Source organism: Astatotilapia calliptera, chromosome 18 (assembly GCF_964374335.1).
Source record: "Astatotilapia calliptera chromosome 18, fAstCal68.1, whole genome shotgun sequence".
NCBI classification, from domain to species: Eukaryota; Metazoa; Chordata; class Actinopteri; order Cichliformes; family Cichlidae; genus Astatotilapia; species Astatotilapia calliptera.
In genome coordinates, this window is record NC_137439.1 from 10,097,964 (window position 1) to 10,121,511 (window position 23,548).

A 23,548-nucleotide genomic window follows, 5' to 3' on the forward strand; every position below is an offset into this window, starting at 1 on the left:
ATTTATAGGATGAGAAACTATGCAGTACTGATAAGATAGTGACAAAGTTCAAAAATTAAGAGATTGTGGAAGTCGTAATTTACAATCTGGCTGCAGATCGTGCTTTTATCACACTGAAGATGTTATTAAACCTTGAACTGACAGACAGTCACATAGTTTGGACCAAAGTGTTTTTTCCCAGTAGGAGAGCACGTGGTGTGTTAGCAATGAGAAGATGCTGAGGTTGATTCTTTGGTTTCATAAGGCTTTTTTATGCATTTTCTTCATTTTTTCAATTAACAAAAGCATTACTTTGTATCAGAGGACTGGAAATACAGTGGATCTTAAAAAAAATACATAAATATTCCCATGAACATGCTTACACATACATGTATACAATGGCGGTGTCTGACATTGGGATGTTGGCAGTGGACCCTTGGTTCCTGTGGTTTGCTGGGTGGGGACTCCTTGGTCTGATTCTTGTGCTTTCCACTGTTGCTCACCGGATTGGGATCTGGGGAGTTTGGAGGTCGGGCTAACAGTTTAAGCTATTTTTCTTGTTCTGGAAGATTTTCTTGAGCAGCGTGGCGAGCCACATTTTACTGCCACTGTCACTGGTGCATGACTTTGCAGCGGTTAGGGGTGGGGGGGGTGGGGGGTGTTTCAGATGGGTGGTATGTGTCAAAGTAACCTCCGCACGAGTGCCAGGACCGAACACTGTAACAAGATGATCAGTGTTATTTACCTCATGTGCTGGTTGTTTTAATGGTGTGGGCCAATCTGTGTATAATCACTCCAGTATGAAATAGTTCTTCCACGCAATTCTACATCTGCAATAATCAATACCAATACCTGTCCTGTTATCTGGTTGTGATTTGATTCCTTTAACTCAGCCCTTTGTGCTCTTCAGCTATAATTAAAATGCTATTTGCAGCTTTCCATTTATTTATTTTTGGCACGTTTGCTTGTCATGAACTTTCCATGTGTAACTAACAACCTTTCCTGAGCTGCAGCCAGAGAGAAAAGTAGGACGAGGAAATGGAAAAGTCAGTGTCATGAAGGCGTTATGGCTTCAGTAGAGCTACATTCAGAGCTCCACGGCAGCTATACTGTAACTATCCTGTACCATTAGTGATTTTGGTCTCAAGCTCACAGCATGCCCATGTATGGTTGCAGCGAAGCATATATACCCATAAAAGTGTCAGCAAACTATCTGCTGCAACTTTAAGATCTTCTTGTTGTTTGAAAACTTTTTATTACCTTGAATGTTTTGCGAGACTTAAAGACTTTTCATCCATCTCTCCTCTAGCCACAGTTCTTTAAGAGGAGAAAAAAAGGACACTGTAAAGGGTTGCAGGACTATGAGTACTCTTTCAAACAGCTGCTGATTTAAGACTGCTGAAGCATCCTTCTGCTGAGTCACCCACCAACTCCTCCATGTTTTACCATTCTGAAACAAACTTGCTCTACTTTGAGGTATTCTAACAAACTATATCTCTTACAAACCTTTCAAACTGTTTTAAAAGTCCCTGCCTTATCATCCTTTCAAGAGGTCAAATATCAGCCCTGCACCAGCCGATATATACTGAGAAACAGTAGCAGCTGGTTTCCCCAGTTGTGGATTAAGCCCAGTTCAGGACCAAAAGAAAAACATCAATGAAAACAGCCCCTGAAAAAAGATTATGGTCTATGTTTTGCAGACATTTCAAACTCAAGCAGTTTCTTATATAATTTATTTTGAAAACATGTTACAAATATTAGTTTCCCTTTATAAAACAGTTACCTGTGGTCATAATTACAGTGTCCTGGTAATCCCCTTTCAATATTACATGTAACTGCAGCGACACATCTTGATACCGCGTGCATAAGGAATTTAAAATGAGGCTGAATATCAAACGGGGGACCTTCTCAGCTCAGTTTGGCTGGTTGTCCATCTGTGAGCTTGGCTGGTAAGACTGGATGTCCTCCCCGATGAACTCTGATACTGTGGAAGGAGAAGAAAATCACAGATTCACTTGATGCAATTTGCTGCTGCAAAATACAAAATAACCTATACTGCACTGTCAGTTTCAATTGTATGTATATTTTCAGAATTCATTGGCTTTATTTTAATCGTATTTCAACATCCCCTTTTTAGAGATTTGTATTTTTTTTTTTTTTACGTATTTGGAACATCTAGAAAAACTGCACACCACACCACATCTTCTTGCATCAAGTAAAAATAAAATCTAGTCCCCAACTTAACCACCAAGGTTAATGCTTTGTTTCTTTTTTTAAATGTTATAATGCAAATTACAGTGAAGACTGTAAACATCTAAAAACACCAGCAACCACAAGATGCTACCAAACATTACATTGACTAATATCTGTCTATATATCTGTCACAATCAAAAATCAAAAATAGTTTATACAATTATCAACTCAATCAAGTCAAGTCACCATCAATAACTCCATGCAGTTAAATCAATCATCAATAATCGTAAAACCCTACAGTATTGGGGAAAACCCAAACAATCGAGCAACCCCTTAAGAGTAAGCACTTTGTAACAGGAAGCAGGAAGAAGGTCCTAGTAGAACCCGGCAAGAGACTTTTGATGGTGTTTTTAGAAGAGACTGAAACTCTACAAATAAGGAGTTACCTGTTTGAAAACTAGTCTTTCTGGGTTCTTTTATTTTAGTCAAGAGGTAGGTTGGAATTAACCACTTTGTTTCTCAAGCTACCAGTTTACCTACAACAAGGTTTCACTTTCTCATCAAAAAGACAATTTTTGGGGCCAAATTAAATGGCAAACTAATTTGGAGAGCATAAATTCAGATTATTCAAATTTTGACAAAAATACAGCTCTTTTCTTTTTTACTATGACTGACCCTGCAGGTAATGTCCATATAAAGTTGTGAATCGGCCTGGTAGCCAAATCTTTACACCAAATACCACATGATCACCAGCTATCCTGGCCATCAGAGAGCCTGTGTTGCATGTCATATCACATTCTCACTCCATAAAGCAGTGTTTGTAGATCAAAGACAATGCACTGAGTAGAAAAATATTTCAGCATTAATAAACATGATTTAATAAACTTGTTTTAAAAAGTGCCTTTAAAAATCATAGTCCCGGGGCTGAAAAACAAGAACACTGAAGTGCTAAAAACTGCAGTTCCTATAGTGGCCACTGGAGACTGGCTGCAAAAGTGAGTCAACTTCCGCTGATACTCACTTTAAAATGGCCAGCTTTACCGCATTAAAGTCGTGTTTACAGTCTGGTACAACAAATTGTCTCTGTGAAAAGTTTGCCCTTTCAAAATAAAAAGTTATTTTATAACCTGTACATTTAGATACTAGAAAGGCTGCTAAGTGTAGTTGTGCTGTTTGTGTGGTACAGCTGTCCAAGAACTTTGTGATCTAGTTTTGTGGAGTGAAATTTCTTTTTTTTATTTTTATGTTTCTTATCAATAATTAACAGATATGTATGGCAAATTTGGTGATATTACCAGATATCTTAGGACTCCACATTCTCTTCCAAATCTGGTCACTTCTGGCCAGAAAAACAAAATAAAAAAACGCCCAAAATACCTAGAGAGTGGCAGCCAAAATGCAAAGTCCATTCAGTGGATACCATTCCTTCTTCTATCCAGAATATTAAAAATTCTTTGTATTTCTTCCTCCAACATTTCTGTATCTGTGTTTGTAGCCACTTATGTCATTTTTTTTTTATCAAATCAGTTTTCAAATATCACATTTTTTTGAAAAAAACTATGTCTCACCTTCTTCAAAGGTAATGTGGTGCATAGAGGCAGAGCTGGTAAACTCCAATGGACACTCCTGGATCTTGGGATCCCTCTCTCCCCCATCTCCTGTATCCAGCACTCTTCCCTGGGGGTCCCAGCCCTCATAGTGGGAGTAGGATGCTGGGCAGATATCCTGATAGGGGTTTGGGTTGGTAGGAGGGGAGGGACAGACCTCCTGAGCATAAGCAGAGTACTGTGGGTAAGAGGAGTTGGGGATGGGAGGCAGAGGGGAGGTTGAGATAGGACTTCCAGCTGGGAAAGGGCTGAGAGAGGATGAGTGGGAAGGAGAGGGTGAAGAGGACAAGTAGGGTGAGTCCAGCCATGGGGAAGGTGAAGGTGAGGGAGGCTGCGGACCACGTGGGTACAGAGGGGGAAGGAGCTCGGTGAAGCCCAGCTCTAGGTTCTCAAAACTGGGGTGACGCTCGGATAGTGCTGGCCTGGTCCCGCCGGGCTCTTCCACCGTGGCATCAGGTTTAGAGCAGTACTCCTCATTGTAGTTTATGGGTGGGCACGGAGAGGAATAGGTGGAGGGGTAGGGGGGTAGGTGGAAGCTCAGATTTTGCTCATCAGACATATGGTCCCCTCTCACATGGAAGCCTTTGTCTATCCTGGGTGGACCCCCTGCAGGACACATGTTTCCGCCATCCAGAGGCAGCATAGGGGATCGAGAGAACAGGGGATCATCTTCTTTGAACATAACTGAGGGAAGAAACCGAGAATAACTGACACACATAACTGATGTTCATGTAAAGCATGTCCAGCTGCCACATATAAGTGTTGTATTTACATTGGATTTCAAACTATAAATCTCTTTATTTCAAAATTATTTGTGGGATTAGATACTCACTGGGTAAATACTTAAAGCAGTGAGTGCTGCTCCGTTTCCTCTTCCCATTAGAAACATAAAGATTGACCGACACAGGCCGACTGACAGATAGGTCACTGTAGGCTGGGACCCTCACACATAACAGACACTGGAAGGCATAAAGACGACATACAGGGGGATTACAGAGCATTTATCAGAGCATCTCCAGTTGTGTTGGATGCGTCTGCTGAAATTTCACAAATTTACCTCATTGCTGTTGTCACGGTCAACATGAGCCTCCTCCTCCCACTGTAATTTGCCATCTAATGCAAAAGAGCACAAGAGCAAGGTTTGACATAATGAACACAAGTCAATTATAAAAGTGCAGCATCTGAATTAAGCTTCATTTAAAATGTCTGTTAGACTTCTAGTATCCCCCTTCTGATTCTGAACTCATCATCAAATAATCATCATATAATTTTTTCTTTGTGTGTATACTGGGTTGAATTTTGATGTTCAGCTTGAATAAAGATTTGTTGATTTTTTAAACTCTTGAGTCTCTGAGTCCACGTTCTCCCCACATTATGACATACATGTGAGATAAGTTTCTAATACCTGGATTACACAGACCTGAATGTGAAAATTATCAGCATATAATGAACTTCAAATATGTGAAGACAACCATTTAAAGGGGCCTATTGTTTGTTGTAATAAAAAAATATTGTCCCACAACATCTTCAATGTTTATTAGACCTAGTTGCACAAGCATTGCATCAAATCCTTCGTGCTCTGCATTTGAAATGCTTGTCAACTATGTGTGGGAACCTGGAAATGTGCATTTTGACAGTTTTTATGATTTGATATGAGAGAACTATTCACTATGAAATAGTGAAAATTATCATTTTTTGTGTGTGTATTATAACTTAATGTGGTTTTTGAACTGTTTTAGGTTGTTTGGTATTTTTATTTTGGTTTATCGATCTTTATGTTATTTGAACATTTTGCTTTTCTCAGTTGTTGACTCGTTTTTTATTTGTTCCCTCAGTGTTTGTTCCATTTAGTTATGACTCTCACATGTTATTTTGGAAGTTCCTTGTGTTTAGTGTCTTGCATTTAATTTTATTTCCTTGCCTCTCTGTGTATGTATAGTGGGTCTGTTAACTCTCCCATGCATGTTTAACTAGTTGGAGAAGTTAACAGTTAGAGAATTGTAAGTTCTAACTGTGAATTCCTGCAGCACTATTTTAATCTAAATCTAATGAGCTGAAGTATCATTTACCTAATATTAAAAAGTGATTTCAAATTATTTTCTGTCTTATTATATTCCCAATCAACTTTTACTGCCAGTTATGTAAATTAAAATGCGCCAAGGCTCCTCTGGACGCTTACCTGTGCCTCTCTCCATGAAAAGGACTCTGGAGACTGGCAGGAAGTTTGTGCCGCTAAGCAGCAGCTCTTCCCCTCCTTCCACAGAGCAGGAAGTGAGGCTGACCGACTCGATGACAGGCAGCTCCTGGGCCGAACGCTGGGCTGTGGTGGAGAGAAACGATAAATGCATATGTAGTCAGACTTTAATCATACACTACCTTTCATTAAGGTTAGTGCATCTCAAAGTGCTCTACAGATTATGGACAAGCCATTAATAATACAGAGCAAAATGCAATAAAACATCAATCCATAAAATACAAAGTAAAATAAAATGTAAAAAAAAAGCAACAAAGAGTAATCAGTGAAGTTAAGAGCTTGAGTAGTGGAGCAGAAGTAATGCAGGATAAGGTTGATTAAAAAGACATGACATTATAAAGTAGAATAAAATCAAATATATCAAATAAGATCTGGAAGTGAAAAACAAAATAAAATAATGTTTATAAAGCAAAGCACTTGTGATCAGTGTTTGCAGAATTGTAAAAAATCTCAACCTTTGACAAATCCAAGTGACACTGCATGTTTCAAATGTGACTCCTTTGTAAAAGGATTCTGTATCATAATATGAATTCTCCATAAAGCAGCCACTCACAGCATTCGATGGGCAGAGAGGCAACCTGCAGAGCCAACACTCGTCCAGGGGGTCCTGAAGGGGGCACTATAGGGAGGTGGGTACGAAACACCAAACGAACACGTGTGTTTTTCCTTCCAACATCTGTTTCTCCTTTCCTCAGCTCAATGTCTGAGTTCCTCAGTTTCAAAATCCCGGCACAGTCGATGCTGTGAAACACAAGATTTGTCTCATGACATAATTTTGAGTAGGAAAAGTTTCACTCAACACTGAAACTGAAACTTTAGGGAAAGAGCTATTTAAAACTTAAAGTAGACCAGTTACAAAGGTATGACACAGCAGTCAAACATGAGCAGCCCACCCGAGCATATATAATAAGCAACTCCAGCATATGTGTTAAAAAAAAAAATCCTTTTTCTACAAACATGACGAGGACAGTGAGAGCATCCTTCTGACTTACAGAGCAGTCATGTTGTTCTCGGGGCTGAGGGGGATGTCCAGTAGTTTGGTCCCCACCTGGACGCTCTCGTGACTGGCAGTGCCCACCATCTTTCCAGTCACTCTGAAGGGGAACATACATTTAAATTTACCAGCTGAGAAAAATAAAGTGAAATCCCAGCAGAACACAAGTTATTTATGAACGAAAAAAGGTGAAATTGCTTCCAAAATGTGAGGATTAATAATCCTTTTCACGTCACTTCAAGTTCTGTGAACACATGAGATCAATAATCACTAATATCACCCTCGCTTTTTTTCTAATGACTTTTTTCTCAGTTTGCTTCTGCACTTCACTCGATATAGGATATCATAATCAAAAATATATTCTCTGGATTATGGGAAGGGACTAACAACAACTGTTGTAACATATTTTCTGGACTAACACGAGAACCAGCTGGTGGTTTATTGCACAATGGTTAAAGCTACGACAGTCACGTGATGGGTCCCCTGAATTTTGTGTTCCTTGAACATCATGGCATGAAGAAAACATTTGTGTTTAAATAGAAAAATACTGCAGCTCAGTACCTGTGTATCTGATAGAAAGGATGTGGTCTGATTGATCGGTCATCAGCTGTTCCAACGAAAACCTGAAGAGAGAGCGGTTTTCTCTCTGTGTAACCACACAGCTGTGAAGATAGAGAGAGACGCAGTGTGAAATCAAACTGCGATGAGGCCAGCAGCAGTGGCCAAAGAATTTGTTCCAGTGTCGTGTGAACATGATCAAAGACATGTTAACCTTAAATTAGATCTGATATCATATAACTCAGTTAAAAGGTGAAAAAAAAAAACCCCTGAGAAATTTCGTTTTCACCTTGACAACAGGATGTCCAGTCGGTGCAGCTTTGACGGCTCCTCTGCTGCCCTCCGTCTCGTAGTGGGCTCTGTGGTGTGGCCGAGGCTGGACCTCAATACGCAGCTCATACTGGTCAAACTGGGATGGCAGAGGCCAATCAAGTGGCGGCAGGGCGTTAGACCTGAAATAAATCAGATGTGAGAATTTTAGATGTAGTAAGAATAGAAAGACCCACATGGAGAGAAGCAAGTAAATTTACAGGATTGAAATGTTGAAAAGTGATGCTGTCCTTGCCTGAATAGAGGGCTGTGGGCGCTGGCTCGGGTTCTGCCCCAGGCCAGAGGAGGGGGAACAGAGAGGTAGTCCATGCCCACAGATGGGGGCTCTCTCCTGGTCTGCTGGGTCTCTGGCAGTGGGCAGGGAGAGCTGTGGCCCAGAGCCTGCTCCTGGTCCACCTCCCTGGGAGATAACTGCAACACAAAAATCTCACCTCTTCAGTTCTCCACAGACTTGTTTTTGCTTTGCTATTTCTATTATGTTTCTTTTATATTTCAGTCTTCTCTGTATGTTTATGTTTTTGTTTATTTAAACAATTCATCATGTGAATGTGCCAGATTTAGCCGCACGGGATAATTTTCTTCTGTAGTCCCTGCCTATTGATAACATATTAAATTAACCAACAAAACCGCACATACACAGGCATGTGAGGCTAGCTAAAAGAGAGAAACATATCTAAAAATAAACACATGCCTGTTATGTGTGGGCTGTGTGCAGACAGGAATAGGACCCAAGGTGCAGACTCCAGAGCCAGATGTGAACTCAAAACAGCTTTAATGTTAAACTCAAATATAACATAACTGGAAAAAAATCAAACTAAACTTACACCGGAGGACTGACAGAACACAGCTAGGTAAACGGTAGATCGCAACACAGACACAAAGAAACACAGGGCTCAAATACACAGAGGTCGTGTCCAAATTCATGGGCTGCATCCTCCTGAGAACCCGGCCTTCGCGGTCTACGTGGGCCGGGTCCTCAGAAGGTCGGGTAGGCCGGAAGTAAACGGCCGTGAAATTGGACGGTCTAGCCTTCTGATTAGCGTCACCGCTGTCTTGGTGGAGTTTAATAAACTCAGCCGTCTGCTTCTTGCTATCTAAAATATAACAGGGCACTGGCGTAAATTCTCGACTGTCTCATACTTCTGTTTAATCAGTTTTCTGTTTGACGTTTAGTCAGCTGTGTAAAAACCAAGGAGGAACCCACCCGGGGTAGAGATGGCACGATACCACTTTTTTATGTCCGATACCGATATCGATATCATAAATTTGGATATCTGCCGATACCGATATGAATCCGATATAGTGTTTTTTAATCAACAAAACTGTTTTTTAAATATCTTGCTGCATTTTGTATAAGTTCATACTCAAATTTAAAACAACAACTACACTAAAGCTATTCTGTTATACCTGTATGCAAAAAAAAAAATTTCATAGTTCAGCAATACTGATCAATCTAATAAACTTAAACCTACACCATCCTCCCTATTCTGGTATTTTAAAGAGTACTTAGCATAAATATTAAGCAACCTAACTAATAGGGTTCCAACTCCCAGCAACAACAAAAATAAATAAATAAAAAATAGGGAACCACCCCTCACGCTCCACCTCGTGATGCTTAATCGACGTAATCAACCTTAATTTGATGCAGTGTGAAAAAAAAATGCACAGAAATCAATTATTTTTCAAGAAATATTAAATAGATTCAACATCTTTCTTCAACAAAATTGCAGACTGCACAGATGGTACCTTCCCAAAGGAAAAAGTACTATAGCTTACTAGGGTATATTAGACTTAATAGTTACTATATACAGGAATTGACTTCTATTCATTTTACATCAAATTAAAAATTTGGGTGTCAGATAATTATTTATTAAAAGCTAGACATTTTAAATGAGTATAAGAAAGAAAAGTATGTCTTTGTGCCCCCTTTTCCCTGTTAATGCCCTATTGGCCCCCCTGGCTAAACTTTGCTAGATCCGCCCCTGCACAGTTACCAGCGTCAGCTACGTAGAAAAAGATCCTGGTGTAGAAAGTAATATTAAATACATTCTAACAACAGCTGATCAAGCTTAAACGTGCTGCTGTTGTTCAGCCGCTGGTTTCCTCTTTCTGGTGCAAAGTGGGCCAAAAGCAAACAAGAGAGACGGACTCGCGACAGAAAAGCCGATCAGCTGATCATTAAGCAGTTTCATGATTGAAGTAGCAGCAAGAAGAGGCAGTCGCTCCATATATCGTTTGTTAAGCTTAACGCAGGAATGCTTTACAAACATTCAGAGATGGACTTACACACTTGCTTTATTTCTCTCGGGGATAACTTTGTCGGAGATGAAATGCCGGGTTGCTAGCGAAGCTCCAAATGCTATCCAGACCACCGACAGGTCCCGCATGCCACAGCCGCTCTATCACATGATGCATACTGCTCCAACGTGCTAACGTTCTGAGGTGAGTTACGGCGTGTTGCAAGTTTTGTGCTTTCGTGATATTTAATGGATCGATTACATTTTTTATTTTTCTCCAATATCCGATCCAGTAATTTAGGTCAGTATCTGACCGATACCGATACGTAATATCGGATCGGTCCATCTCTAACCCAGGGGATTAATAAAGTTTTATTTTATCTAATCTAATCTAATAACTTTAATCTCAGCCAAACCGATTTACTCACGAACAAACAAAACACTGAAAAAAGCCCAACAATAACATTTTTAGGTTGTCTAAGTGACTTATATATTACGTTTAACCCGAGCAGCGAAAGTCCGCGGTGATCTGAAAATGATGTGCCGGGAGTTGTGCCGTTCTCAGCCGCATCAGTAACCCTGGAGCTCCCGGCTAGCTATCGAGCTGGTGGGTAGCAGACGTCTCCGAAAACGTCGAAGCACTTTTGCAAATATGCGATATCTTGATAAACCGAGCAGATATTTGATGTTTACACAGCTACTTTCTCGCCTGAAAATATGTTAAAAGTTTATTTTGTGACCCAGAAAGATTAGTATGAGTAATTTTAAAACTTAGTAGCGGCCGCCATTATTGGAAACTGGAGTTTGGCTGGGCCGCGCTATGAATTCTGGGATATGGTAGGCCACGAAGGACACACCCGACCCATCCTTCAAATTCAGGGAAAAGGAGGACGCATTTGTCGGCTGCATTCGGAGGAGTCTACGAATTTGGACAGCCTTCGGCGCGTCGCTGTGACGTAATCGGTCTACAAATGCAGCCTCAGGAGGATGCAGCCCATGAATTTGGACACGACCAGAGGGAGCAATCGGGGAATGGGTAACAGGAGGGACACACAGCTGGGGCAAATCAGGCCTAACGAGACAAGGGGAAGCAAAACCAGACACATTAAAATCAGACGTGGACTTTCAAAGTAAAACAGGAAACCCATAACACAGACTGAACAAAAGACACAGACTCACATGCAGGCACTACAACAGAGGGAACAGAGATGTGGGACCAGGGCAGACACAGACACTGACTGGACACGGGGATATAGCAACTAAGGATACACAGAGACGCGAACTAGACAAGGGGATACAGCTGACAGGGGAGATAGCAACTAGAGAAGACAGAGACATAAACCATAAGACAGAACTCAAAGAAACCAAAGACTAGAAATAATAAATAATAAACTCAAAAACCCTGGGTCAACGACCCAGGCATCTTTACAATGCCCATATAACATATTAAAAATCAAATGTTAAAAATCCTTACACATTAGAATCAAAGACTTTCTTTGACACTACTCAAATCATGACAACATGTTTGATTATCCAAAAACCAAAGTTTTATAGATTTAGAGAAAGAAGTAAATGTTGTTTTCCTTATTTCTGTGTAAGGGAACCCTAATGTACTCTAAAGAAAAGTCAACAAAACTATGGCAAGGAACAGATCACAAAATAAAGGAGTAAGAAAACATGCCAATGCAGCCTGAAAATTACATCATGGTCAGCTTTTGGAGGTATCTACACTAATACACTAATGCAATATTAGCAACATTTATGCAATAATGTCCAAGCACGTGGATTATAGGCAGGCCGTCTACACAGAGGGGCCTGCTTATCTCTACAAAAAATTACAGAGGAAGTATAGTAATGGCAAAACTGTTTGGACCGCCAATCATGTGGAACTATTGCTGAAAGTAAATGGACTGATACTTAGATATAGATATAGCACTTTTCTGTTCTAACTGAGCATCCAGAGAGCTTTTTTTCACCCAGCCATACACACATTCCATGCCTTTACATGGTTTCTGAGCATACACACACTCTCACACTCTGATGAATACATCAGGGTTCAGTAATAACACAAGTATAAAGCAGCCACAGCACCAGAACACACAGACTGGGAGTTTTTGCACAGTAAATACAGCAACATAGCATTATCCATCACCAGAGGAAGCCAAGGTATTGGGAAAGAAATACCCATACAATAAAAATGAAATCTCAAAACATAACAGAGTTTAATCTTTGCAAATTAAACATCCAATCAGGAACTAAAACGTAGGTGTCAAAGGAGCTTGCAAAGAAAAGCGTCTGGACTTCTATAAGTTGCTTGAAGACGTTTCACCTCTCATCCGAGAAGCTTCTTCAAGCTCATCCGAAGAAGCTTCTCGGATGAGAGGTGAAACGTCTTCAAGCAACTTATAGAAGTCCAGACGCTTTTCTTTGCAAGCTCCTTTGACTACGATGACCTGGATGACTGAGAACCTTCACAGACAAAACGTAGGTGTCTGTATCATTCAAAAGTTGCAGCTTTTAGCTTTCTTGAAAACTGTTTTAAGACTTAAACTGCTTCAGTTTTTGTATTTGCTAAAATACATATTTAGTGTCGATGCTAGACAGAAGCATAGTAAAAGCAACATAAAATGAGCATACACTGTATAGATGGCTCTGAAATAAAGGTCCTTTGAACCTGCATTCTTTGTGATAGCCAGCAGGGGGCGACTCCTCTCATTGCGAGCGCCATTACATAGAAGTCAATGAGGAAATCACTGAGTTTTCACTCGATTTTCTGCCTCACTGAACATTTTCCTGATAAGTTTAATGGGTCAGTCACTGGTTTCAAGTCTTCTTCAGTACAGCTTGGTGTTCATTTGATATATGATGGTCACATATAGACTCAAATAAATCATGAAGCTGGACATTCATTATGGCTTGGCTACCTTGAGTTCCACAAGTTTTTTACTGTGTGACTGTGCAGTGTCCTTGGCTTGACAGTTAGATTGAACCCTCTCTTGTAATTTCTGTTTTAGTTTAAAAACAAACAAACAAACTAGACAGGGATGGCAGCTTGAGGTCTAAGAGTAGGAGCCGAGTTAGAAAACAGAATTTTATACTGCTGCTTTGAGAGGCCTACTCCAGGTTTGGCAGGGCGGCACCTAAGTAAAGGCAATAGATCATACACAGCACTTTACCTGCTCCAATGATGTCTTCCTGGTTTTCTGAGGAATGCTGAGCTCACAGCTGCTGGGCGGAGCTTGAGAGTGAGGGGTGGACTCTCCACCCTCCAGGTTGCACCCCTGCAGTTCCTCTGAGTAACTCCCTCTGCGCGAAGTACAGGGAGACGCCAGCGGGGAGTTTCTACGCTTCTTCCCACTAGGTGAGGTGGGCCTTGAGGATGATGAGTGCCCAAAATTGATGCTGCCTTCGTTCAGCTCCTCCTCCTCCACCAGCAGAGAGTCGCAGCTGGAAGCGGGACTGAGCCAGCCTCGAGAGGAGGGGCTAGAGGCGGGGCTGGGGCTGAGGGAGCTGGGGCATCTGTCACGATAAGTAAAAGGATCCAGTAGAGGCAGGTAAAGGCGCTCTCTGTCCCAACCGCCGCTGTTGCCCATGTCCCAGTAACTGGAAATGGTGGGTGTTGTGTCATCATCAGGCGAGATGGTGGTTATCTGGATGCTGGGGCACTCGACCACACGAGATTCAGAAACCTGGAAAAAAGATAAGAGGCTCGTCACAAACATTGTCACACACACAAAAAAATATACAGTGGGGCAAAAAAGTATTTAGTCAGCCACCGATTGTGCAAGTTCCCCCACTTAAAATGATGACAGAGGTCAGTAATTTGCACCAGAGGTACACTTCAACTGTGAGAGACAGAATGTGAAAAAAAAAAAAAAATCCATGAATCCACATGGTAGGATTTGTAAAGAATTTATTCGTAAATCAGGGTGGAAAATAAGTATTTGGTCACCTCAAACAAGGAAAATCTCTGGCTCTCACAGACCTGTAACGTCTTCTGTAAGAAGCTTTTCTGTCCCCCACTCGTTACCTGTATGAATGGCACCTGTTTGAACTCATCATCTGTATAAAAGACACCTGTCCACAGCCTCAAACAGTCAGACTCCAAACTCCGCCATGGCCAAGACCAAAGAGCTTTCGAAGGACACCAGGAAAAGTATTGTAGACCTGCACCAGACTGGGAAGAGTGAATCTACAATAGGCAAGCAGCTTGGTGTGAAAAAAATCAACTGTGGGAGCAATCATCAGAAAATGGAAGACATACAAGACCACTGATAATCTCCCACGATCTGGGGCTCCACGCAAGATCTCATCCCGTGGGGTCAAAATGATCATGAGAACGGTGAGCAAAGATCCCAGAACCACACGGGGGGACCTGGTGAATGACCTGCAGAGAGCTGGGACCAAAGTAACAAAGGTCACCATCAGTAACACACTACAACGGCAGGGAATCAAATCCCGCAGTGCCAGACGTGTTCCGCTGCTGAAGCCAGTGCATGTCCAGGCCCGTCTGAAGTTTGCCAGAGAGCACATGGATGATACAGCAGAGGATTGGGAGAATGTCATGTGGTCAGATGAAACCAAAGTAGAACTTTTTGGTATAAACTCAACTCGTCGTGTTTGGAGGAAGAAGAATACTGAGTTGCATCCCAAGAACACCATACCTACTGTGAAGCATGGGGGTGGAAACATCATGCTATGGGGCTGTTTTTCTGCCAAGGGGACAGGACGACTGATCCGTGTTAAGGACAGAATGAATGGGGCCATGTATCGTGAGATTTTGAGCCAAAACCTCCTTCCATCAGTGAGAACTTTGAAGATGAAACGAGGCTGGGTCTTCCAACATGACAATGATCCAAAACACACCGCCCGGGCAACAAAGGAGTGGCTCCGTAAGAAGCATTTGAAAGTCCTGGAGTGGCCTAGCCAGTCTCCAGACTTCAACCCCATAGAAAATCTATGGCGGGAGTTGAAAGTCCGTGTTGCTCGGCGACAGCCCCAAAACATCACTGCTCTCGAGAAGATCTGCATGGATGAATGGGCCAAAATACCAGCTACTGTGTGTGCAAACCTGGTAAAGACCTATAGTAAACGTTTGACCTCTGTTATTGCCAACAAAGGTTATGTTACAAAGTATTGAGTTGTATTTTTGTTATTGACCAAATACTTATTTTCCACCCTGATTTACGAATAAATTCTTTACAAATCCTACCATGTGGATTCATGGATTTTTTTTTTTTCACATTCTGTCTCTCACAGTTGAAGTGTACCTCTGGTGCAAATTACTGACCTCTGTCATCATTTTAGGTGGGGGAACTTGCACAATCGGTGGCTGACTAAATACTTTTTTGCCCCACTGTATCTAATTAACAATTCAAATCTCAGTAAGAAAACTGGCAGTAAGAAGCACAATTTTAAATAGCTCTTTAAACCATTGTTATTACTTTGACCTTCAGATCAATCTTTTGACCTTTAAGGAGAGGTCAAAGGTCAAATGCAACATGATATTTTAAGATTGTCTATGGTACTTTCTACAAACACGGCATAGAATCATATTTTTATAAGTTATGAGCCTTTTTGACAATTTTCAACTAATAAATAATGAAGTTGACCTTGAAGACCTTGATGGATGCAGACCAAATTTTAATGGATTTTTGACATGACCCCACTCTACATCCTTACCAAGTCTTATCAGAACTGGAGGAGTTAATGATAATAATAATAATAATAATAATAATAATAATAATAATAATAATAATAAAATTCAAATTCAAATTCAAATTCAAATTTTATTTGTCACGTACACAGTCATACACAGTACGATATGTAGTGAAATGCTTGGACAACTGCTCGTGACCTAAAGAAAACAAAAAAAGGAAAAGGCTATGAATAAGATAGGAAATAAATATGAAAAATTAAAAAGGGTAAATTTAACTAGGAAGGAATAAAATATAAATTAAGGTTAAAAATGAAATAACTGTACAACACAAATTAGAATGAAGGGTAAATTTAACTGGGAAGAATAAGATAAAGATAAATATATAAATTAAAGTTGAAAATAAAATAACTGTACAACAAAATACACAATATAGAAGTATATAAGAATGTATGAAGAAATCTAAATATAAATAAATATATACACAATAACAGCAGCTGTACAAGTATTAACCGGAAATGAAGAATATAGTGACCAGTGTTGTGCAAAACCAAAGTCCAGAATGTCCAGTGTGTGTGTAAGAACCATATGTGTGGGTCAGTACTGTGTGGTGGTGTGATTGAGAGACCGTATCGCCTGCGGGAAGAAGCTCCTCCTCAGTCTCTCTGTGTTGGTCTTCAGGGAGCGGAATCGCTTTCCTGACCTCAACAGAGAGAACAGTCTGTTGTTATATTATTATTATTATTATTATGTAATAATAATAATAATAATAATGTATAAAAAGCAAAGAAAAAATATTAGAAAGTGTTCATTCTTGTGGTCTCCACCAAGTAGTTAAAGGGGACATCTGTTAACGGCAAGGCAAAAATACGTTATTTATTCCCTTCTCTATTTAGAGAGCACTGAGGCAGTGATCACTACGTTTTGTTTGTATGTACTAAGAGTTTCATTTAACATCGTGGTGAGATAAACTATGAGAAAACAAGCTTTTTTTATGTGTGGATTTGGATCCTTTTCTTGGCACTGACCCCTTTTAAGGATGTGCTCCCTGAAAGCCTCTTTAGCTTAATTTGAAACCTAATATATAAAATCTGCCACAGTGAAATTTAGCTGCCTTCAGACTTTTTCAAAATGACTCCAGGACAGTAGGAGAAAGTAGGCTGGGTGTCTGGCTGTGTTTAAAACCTCTTGTTTGTCACGTCCTGTGGTTTTTATAATTTTGAGTTTTAGTTAATATAATACAGTTTGGGTTATGTGTTTTATTTGTGGGATGTTTTTATGTTTTGAGGAACATGCTTGCTTCTCCACCCTCTCGTTGTCAAGTCTTCTTCTTTTTCACGTGATTCGCTGTGCAGTTACTTCCTGTTTTATTCTAATAGTCTGTTTTCCTCTCTGTGTTTATTCCCTCATGTATTGTGCAGCTGTGGAATTTTCAACTTTTGTAAAGGACTTTCAACCTAATCAAGGATTATTTTTCATTTACCTTGTGTTGTCTGCAAGTCCAGAATTTGGGTCCTTCAGGTACAAAAGACCAATCTTTTTTACCCAGTAAACCACAGAATTCAGTGAAAACTGTACATGTACTCTCACCTTGTTATATTCTGAGACAGTATTACAACATATTTCAGCAGCTGCCCTGCAAAATGCTCAAGTCATAGTAAAGAAGTGCATAATATTTCCTCAACTAAATGTGTGAGTGTTTAAAAGTCTGTTTGCTTTGTCTCAAAAAACTTTAACTTATATACCCTAAGTCTTTCGGCCCTTGGTTTGGATACAGAAAAAAACTCTCCAAGTAAGGAAAACCTCTTAATCTTAAGGGGAAATGGAAGGAAACCAAAGAGAAATCTGCTGAGGAAGCCTCCTTCTTCTTGGACTGACTTACATGCAATCGATGGCGTGTCTACAAAAGTTGAATATGCGCTTGGAACAAACTTAAGGTCAACCAATCAGACGGCTGCTGCAGCTGCTGCAGCTGATTCTTTCTACGGTCATTTGTTCAGTTGAGGTTGAAACTGCAGATTATATGAAATACTTAGACATAGGCTGTCTCACCTGTACAGAGCGTGCCGGCAGGCTCTCATAGGTCCCGCTGAACTTATTGAAGTGATCCCTTCGTGGAGGTGGGGAATGCATCCCTGCCCGCTGACTGGACGCAGGTGTCGGGCTGGGGATGTCGATTGAGTGACCTGCGTGAGAGGCAGCCAGGTTTTTGTCTGGAACTGAAAATACATAAAGGTTGGGATGAATGTCCGGACACATGAAGGGCACACCCACAAATTATATGAATTAGAAAATCTCTTTCTGTTGGCAAGTTGCCTGCTTGCTTAAACTGACTATAATCCCATGCTCCCAAAGAACAGCACTTTGTTCTGTTCACTTTACACCTTTTCATCCACATGACAATAAATAATTATTCATCTGCTTTTCATCCCCTTAACCACACAATAATAGCTAGCTCTGCAACTGTCCTGCTGTTGTACCTCTGGCGTGAGAGAGACTCATTAGATGAAAATCAAAATATTGTAAACACAATTTGTGGTGAGTAAGGATTCATTTTTTATCATCAGTGTGCTTCTATCATGCTTTACACATCAGTTTCGCTTCATTTTACTGTAATTGCTACCATATGGAAAATGCACACGCTGGAATTTTACCGCAATAATGTCTTAAAAGCAAGTGCAGCATTTTTGTCACTTTTAATATAAATTAGGAAATAGAAGTCATTTTCGGAAAATGCAAAACTACTCCAAACAGTTTAGTAACTTAGCTTAGCAAATAGATAAGAAACAACTAGCTGCACTGACAGAGGATTAAGTCGTTTGACATTTTTAGAAAATCTGAGGCAAACAGCTGCTTAACATTATTGAGTGATTTTAAAACATTTTGTGTACAAGGTGTACTTGATAGCCAGCCAAAATCTTAAGGCAAATAGTGGTATTTGGAAGCCTCTATTACATCTGTCATTTAAAATTTCTTCTGATTACATCGCCTGAAGGAACATAGCATTACAGCGGTATTTGTGTTCTTAGTAAAAAGCTCCACTAGCATCACACCATACATTTCCTTGCTTAAAAAATGAAATTAGGAGTTGGGAAAGTCGCTGTTTGCTGGATGCCCCTCTTAAATCTCAATCAAACGAAAAGCAAGCAATTCGAGAAACACATACTCCACGAGTACACCTCTAACATCTGACCTCGTGCTTTGAACTCTGTCTCTTATGGTACTGAGCAACCTGAGCCAGACTCGTGTCACATCACAGGGTTATAATGCAGACACTGGGGTTAGGAAGGTGACAAATGTCATAATCCAGACATGTAAGAGTCCATGAAATTAATGAAACAGAATTTACATGTAGACAAATGTATATGCCATTATATTTAAAAGAAAAAGTAGTTTGTGTATATAGGTGAACTTCAGTCAAATGCTAATGTATTTAAAAAAGATGCATGCATATGCTTTCCCAATTGCCACAACCTAATCAATATTTATAGCTCTGACCAGACTTCCACTCTACATGGAAGAACCAATGTGAACATCTGCCCACAGGTTTTACCATCACAACACTAAAAGCATTGCTGTTTAATCCTAGGATATAATTTGTCTCCGACACCTTATCAGACAGTTTTATACAGTCCACAAAAAACAGGAAAAAATGCTGACCATGTGTCACGTTCAGAGCTTTTTTGGAATGAGCCGAGTCTCAGTCACAGACCAGTTTGTCTTGGGAGACCCAACCTGGAGGAAATGCCCCCAACAACATAACCTCCAGGATCACTCTGACACTCAAACCGCTGCACCATCATAACGTGACCATTCACTGAGGTGTCTACACTGTTCCTCACTGCACACTCATATACTTGGTACACTATTTGGAGACAACTAGCTTAATTTTATAGCATAAAGACTGGAAACACCTAGTCAGAAGCATAAAAATCAATGTATTATTATCTCTGAAGCTGTTGTTAAATCTTTATGCTAGCTAGGCTTATTAGCAGCTAACTATAGCTTCACATTTAAAAGGCAGACATGAGTTTGGTATTAGCCATGTTTTTTTTGTGACTCTTGGACACCAGTTGGTTTTCATTTTAAAATTCTTCACGCTATTTTTTAGTCTTAGTCTTTATTATTTTGTTAATAAAAGCAACAGGAAACAGGGGACCAAACTTGGAATGGTAAATGCTGCCAGCTTCCACATTCAGTTCAAAAACATCAACGTAGGTGTCCAGATGAATCTAAATGTGGGCCAAAAAGACTGTGATAATCTTGCCTTAAAGTGGGATTTGGTTTTATCCATAATCACTCTGTCGTATGGCAACAATTTATCAAAATCCCTCCAAAACTTTCAGTTCTACTTTTAAACTATTTCGTACATTTTTCCATGTATTATAGTTACAAATTGCGCAATAAAGGGTGAAATGGGAATTCTAACTAAATCATGAAGTTTACTTTTGGCCCACTGATTCATTTCACAGCATGAAGAACCACACACCCAAATCCACCGCTGACCTTGACATTTATATAGACTTTTTTCATTGTATAATCTCAACATGACTCCTTTGTATTTTGCCCATAAGCCACCAAACTGACTCCTTAAGGCCACATCCCTTGCCACAACATTTTCCCAGTGTGGTGTGGTCTGGCTTCACATGGAGTCAAACAGTAGTTACTCTCTAATGAACGAGGCTCGCTGCCGCTCCGTAGTGGCGGCGGGCCATGCGGGCAATTTTTGGGCAATGCGGACACACAACAGCAACTGCCAACGAATTAAGAAGCTGGGTGAAAAAAAAATCTCTTCAAATGTTTCCTGGCAACAAAAGTATTTCCAAGTGATTAAAGCTACAGTACTGAGGCAACTCTTCTGCTGGCGGATTTTTCACATGAATCAGTGATTTAGCGGTTTATATGTAGACCAGCAGGAGTTTATGAGGCACTAGAATTTAACTAACACTTATCGAACAGGGGGGGGAAAAAAGACTCACTGATCTAATATACTTTCATCTTTGTTTCCATGTCCTGAGCTGAACCTCAAAAAAGCAATGTTTACCTCAACCTGGGGGTCTGTGGGGCCTCACAAGTGGTGGAAAAATACATGAGAGGGGTCATGAGACATTGAGAGAAGAGAAAAGCAAAAATGGCATAATACTGCTGTGTGCCCCCTTGTATGGCATATATATATGTATGTATACATGTATATATATAAGCCTTATAGGGTTCAAAGGAAATGGAAAAAAAACATACATTTGTGCCACTCAGATTGATTTCTTCTTAAGCTTAAACTGTTGTCTTTTTTTTTTTTTTTTGCCTCAATTTAATGGGGAATTTATCTCTTCGTGTTCTCTTCTTAATCTTTAAAAAAAACATAATTTAAATTATCATTGGATCAGTTTCTTTTGGAGATACCAGTCTAACAGATCTAATATACTTCAGAGAATCTCAGTTCGAGAGTCCAGCTCTTTAACAAACTTCGATCTTAAATGAGATGGTTTCCGGCATGAGGTTCGGGGTAAAAACAATAGGTCACAAAACAGATCTGGAGCAGCATAATAGACTGATTCACCTAAAGTATAAGTATTTTTGCAATAATGTATTTTTTAAAAGTCTTTGACAGTTAAATTATTCAACTCATTGGTGAACAAACTTTACCACCACAACAATCTTGTTGCAGCATCTGTTTACCTTGATAGATACTGGATTCATATTTAACTTCTGCATTGCTTCGTTTTGAAAAGCCCAACTTTAACACATTTTATGGTCATATCCATGGAGATTTATACCCAAATAAATAAAACCTACATACTCTGAAACATTAAAAAAAAGCGAAGAAAAACGTGAAGACTTGCCCTCTCCTTTTTCTCCTGTAGTTAATGTTCATACCTTGGGTGTGGTAATACAAATGTATGCCAGTGTGGGCGGGAAACAAATGAGTGAGAAGATGTGAGGATGTGAGGTATGTGTATGTATTGGTGGAGCTCGGATGAAGACGGGAGGGAGGTGTGTGTGTGTGTGTGTGTGTGTGTGTGTGTGTGTGTGTGTGTGTGTGTGTGTGTGTGTGTGTGTGTGTTCAGTACACAGAGGTTGAGGTTCCTTCCCAGCTGGCAGCTGTTAACTCTACTCACACGCACAGCTGATTAGAAACACATTGAGTCTGGGGCTGCACGCATGCACAAGCTCACAATGCGCAAAGATATGCACGCAGATGCATACCACACAAAAAACAAACACACAGTAAAAATATACTCGTTCTCACGCAAGCATCGGACGTACGTTCAAACATACACATCACATAAGCACAGGCATGCAGATGAAAGCCCCATCAGACTACACGCAACGGCACGCACGCGCACAGAAGTTCCCATGAGTTTTAGAAGCCACCCCGTCAGGCCGCTCAGACCCCCTTTATCCAGTATGTCCCTTTGCTTTTAACACATTCAGCTATTCAGGAAGTGACTCTAACCCAGGCTGCTGCTGCTGGAGGAGTCGAGTTGCAGCAGGGCGCCTTCACTTTCCTCCCCGGCAGCGGAGCTCTCCGGCTCGGTAGAGCGCACCGGGGATGGACCCTGGCTCTGCCGCGACGGCGGATCCTCCTCAAAAACCAACTTGAACTCGAACTCTCCCTCCTCCCAGCCCGAGCCCGGCGCGGCCCCCATCGCCCTCCGGCAGCAAGGACAGGATACAGATATACTGATACAATCTTGTCTCCCTGCGTCAGGCGATTTTAACGTCCCTTGGTGCGCCTTTAAAAAGAATTCAAAGGAACTTTATTCCCCAAACTCTTCTCCTAAGTGCGCGTCATTGTGCTAATATTCCTCATCTGGGATATGTAGGAAAGTTTTGCTTCAGAAAGTTTCTACGCGAAAAATTCTGCTTCTTGCCTCCTTGTTTGCAAGTTTTTCCAGACTTGATGTCTTGATATCCAAATCAAATTTTCGCTCCGGATAATTTACAGTCTTCTCCGAATCATATTTCCAAAATACCGTCGGCTCTTTCATTCTAGCTCCATCGTCATCCCTGTAGCTTCTTCTTCTAGTTCTTCAAGAGACTGGGAGGAGGGAAAAAAAAGTTTATCAAATATTTTTGTCGTCCTTTACCCTTAATTGCCTTTGGGTGGGTTTCCCAGCTCCAGTTGGTCCGTTACTCATTCCCCATAGGACCTCATGTCTGTCAGTCATGAATCCCCTCTGCCCAACCTCCTGCCCCCCTCCTCTCCTCTCCCCCTGCCTCGCTCACTCTGAAGGTTTCTCTTGAAGTCGTTCACTTAATATAACTTATTATAACAATCCCATGCAAATTTCTCTTTTCTTGTCTCATTTTGCATCATTTGCATCATCTCATTTAGTTTTTCCTTTTAAAATCAACTTCATGTCCTCATCATCCTTATCATCAATTAGATTTTCGCATAGTTAAGCCCAAAACAATATGATTATTATTCCAATCATGAGCAGGACACATGGCAAGAAGTTCATTATCTCTGAAACCTGCCATAGGCCGCCTGCACGGCCACCAGGGCTGTGATGTTAACTGTCAGTTAGTGAACATAAGAGGGCCTATTTCCTGTGGCAATGAACACAACAGCCCCCCTTTTTTGGCTGTCACCCCTCCCCTTTTCTTCTCTTGCATTTTTTTCCTTTCCCTCCCAGCTCCTTCTCCCCTCTTCTCCCCACTGAATCCTCCTTGTCCCTCCTTCTCCTGAGTCTTGCCTCCCTCCTCTTCCTCTCCACCAAAGGTCTGTTTCTCATTATC

General features: G+C 40.7%; 1 protein-coding gene across 1 annotated transcript; it reads right to left on the bottom strand.

Moving 5' to 3' along the window:
• Positions 1-1,695: 1,695 nt before the first annotated feature.
• nfatc4 (nuclear factor of activated T cells 4) lies at positions 1,696-22,900 on the bottom strand. The gene is made up of 13 exons (XM_026150840.2): positions 22,263-22,900; positions 17,861-18,027; positions 13,329-13,841; positions 8,151-8,326; positions 7,875-8,037; positions 7,589-7,689; positions 7,026-7,127; positions 6,587-6,774; positions 5,959-6,099; positions 4,837-4,892; positions 4,612-4,738; positions 3,741-4,463; positions 1,696-1,963 (listed from the first exon to the last, which is right to left on the bottom strand). Exons 1-13 carry the CDS (start codon positions 22,453-22,455, stop codon positions 1,893-1,895), a joined length of 2,721 nt encoding a protein of 906 aa, XP_026006625.2. The 5' UTR covers positions 22,456-22,900; the 3' UTR covers positions 1,696-1,892.
• Positions 22,901-23,548: the final 648 nt, after the last annotated feature.

Bases quoted from the DNA above. Each gene is read 5' to 3' on its own strand.
- nfatc4 (XM_026150840.2), bottom strand. From the start codon at position 22,455: ATGGGGGCCGCGCCGGGCTCGGGCTGGGAGGAGGGAGAGTTCGAGTTC. The intron at 7,690-7,874 runs GTGAAAACGAAA...CTATCTTCACAG, and splicing joins CTGGACATCCTGTTGTCAAG to CTGTGTGGTTACACAGAGAG. The intron at 4,464-4,611 runs GTGAGTATCTAA...TTCTTCCCTCAG, and splicing joins CTGCTTTAAGTATTTACCCA to TTATGTTCAAAGAAGATGAT.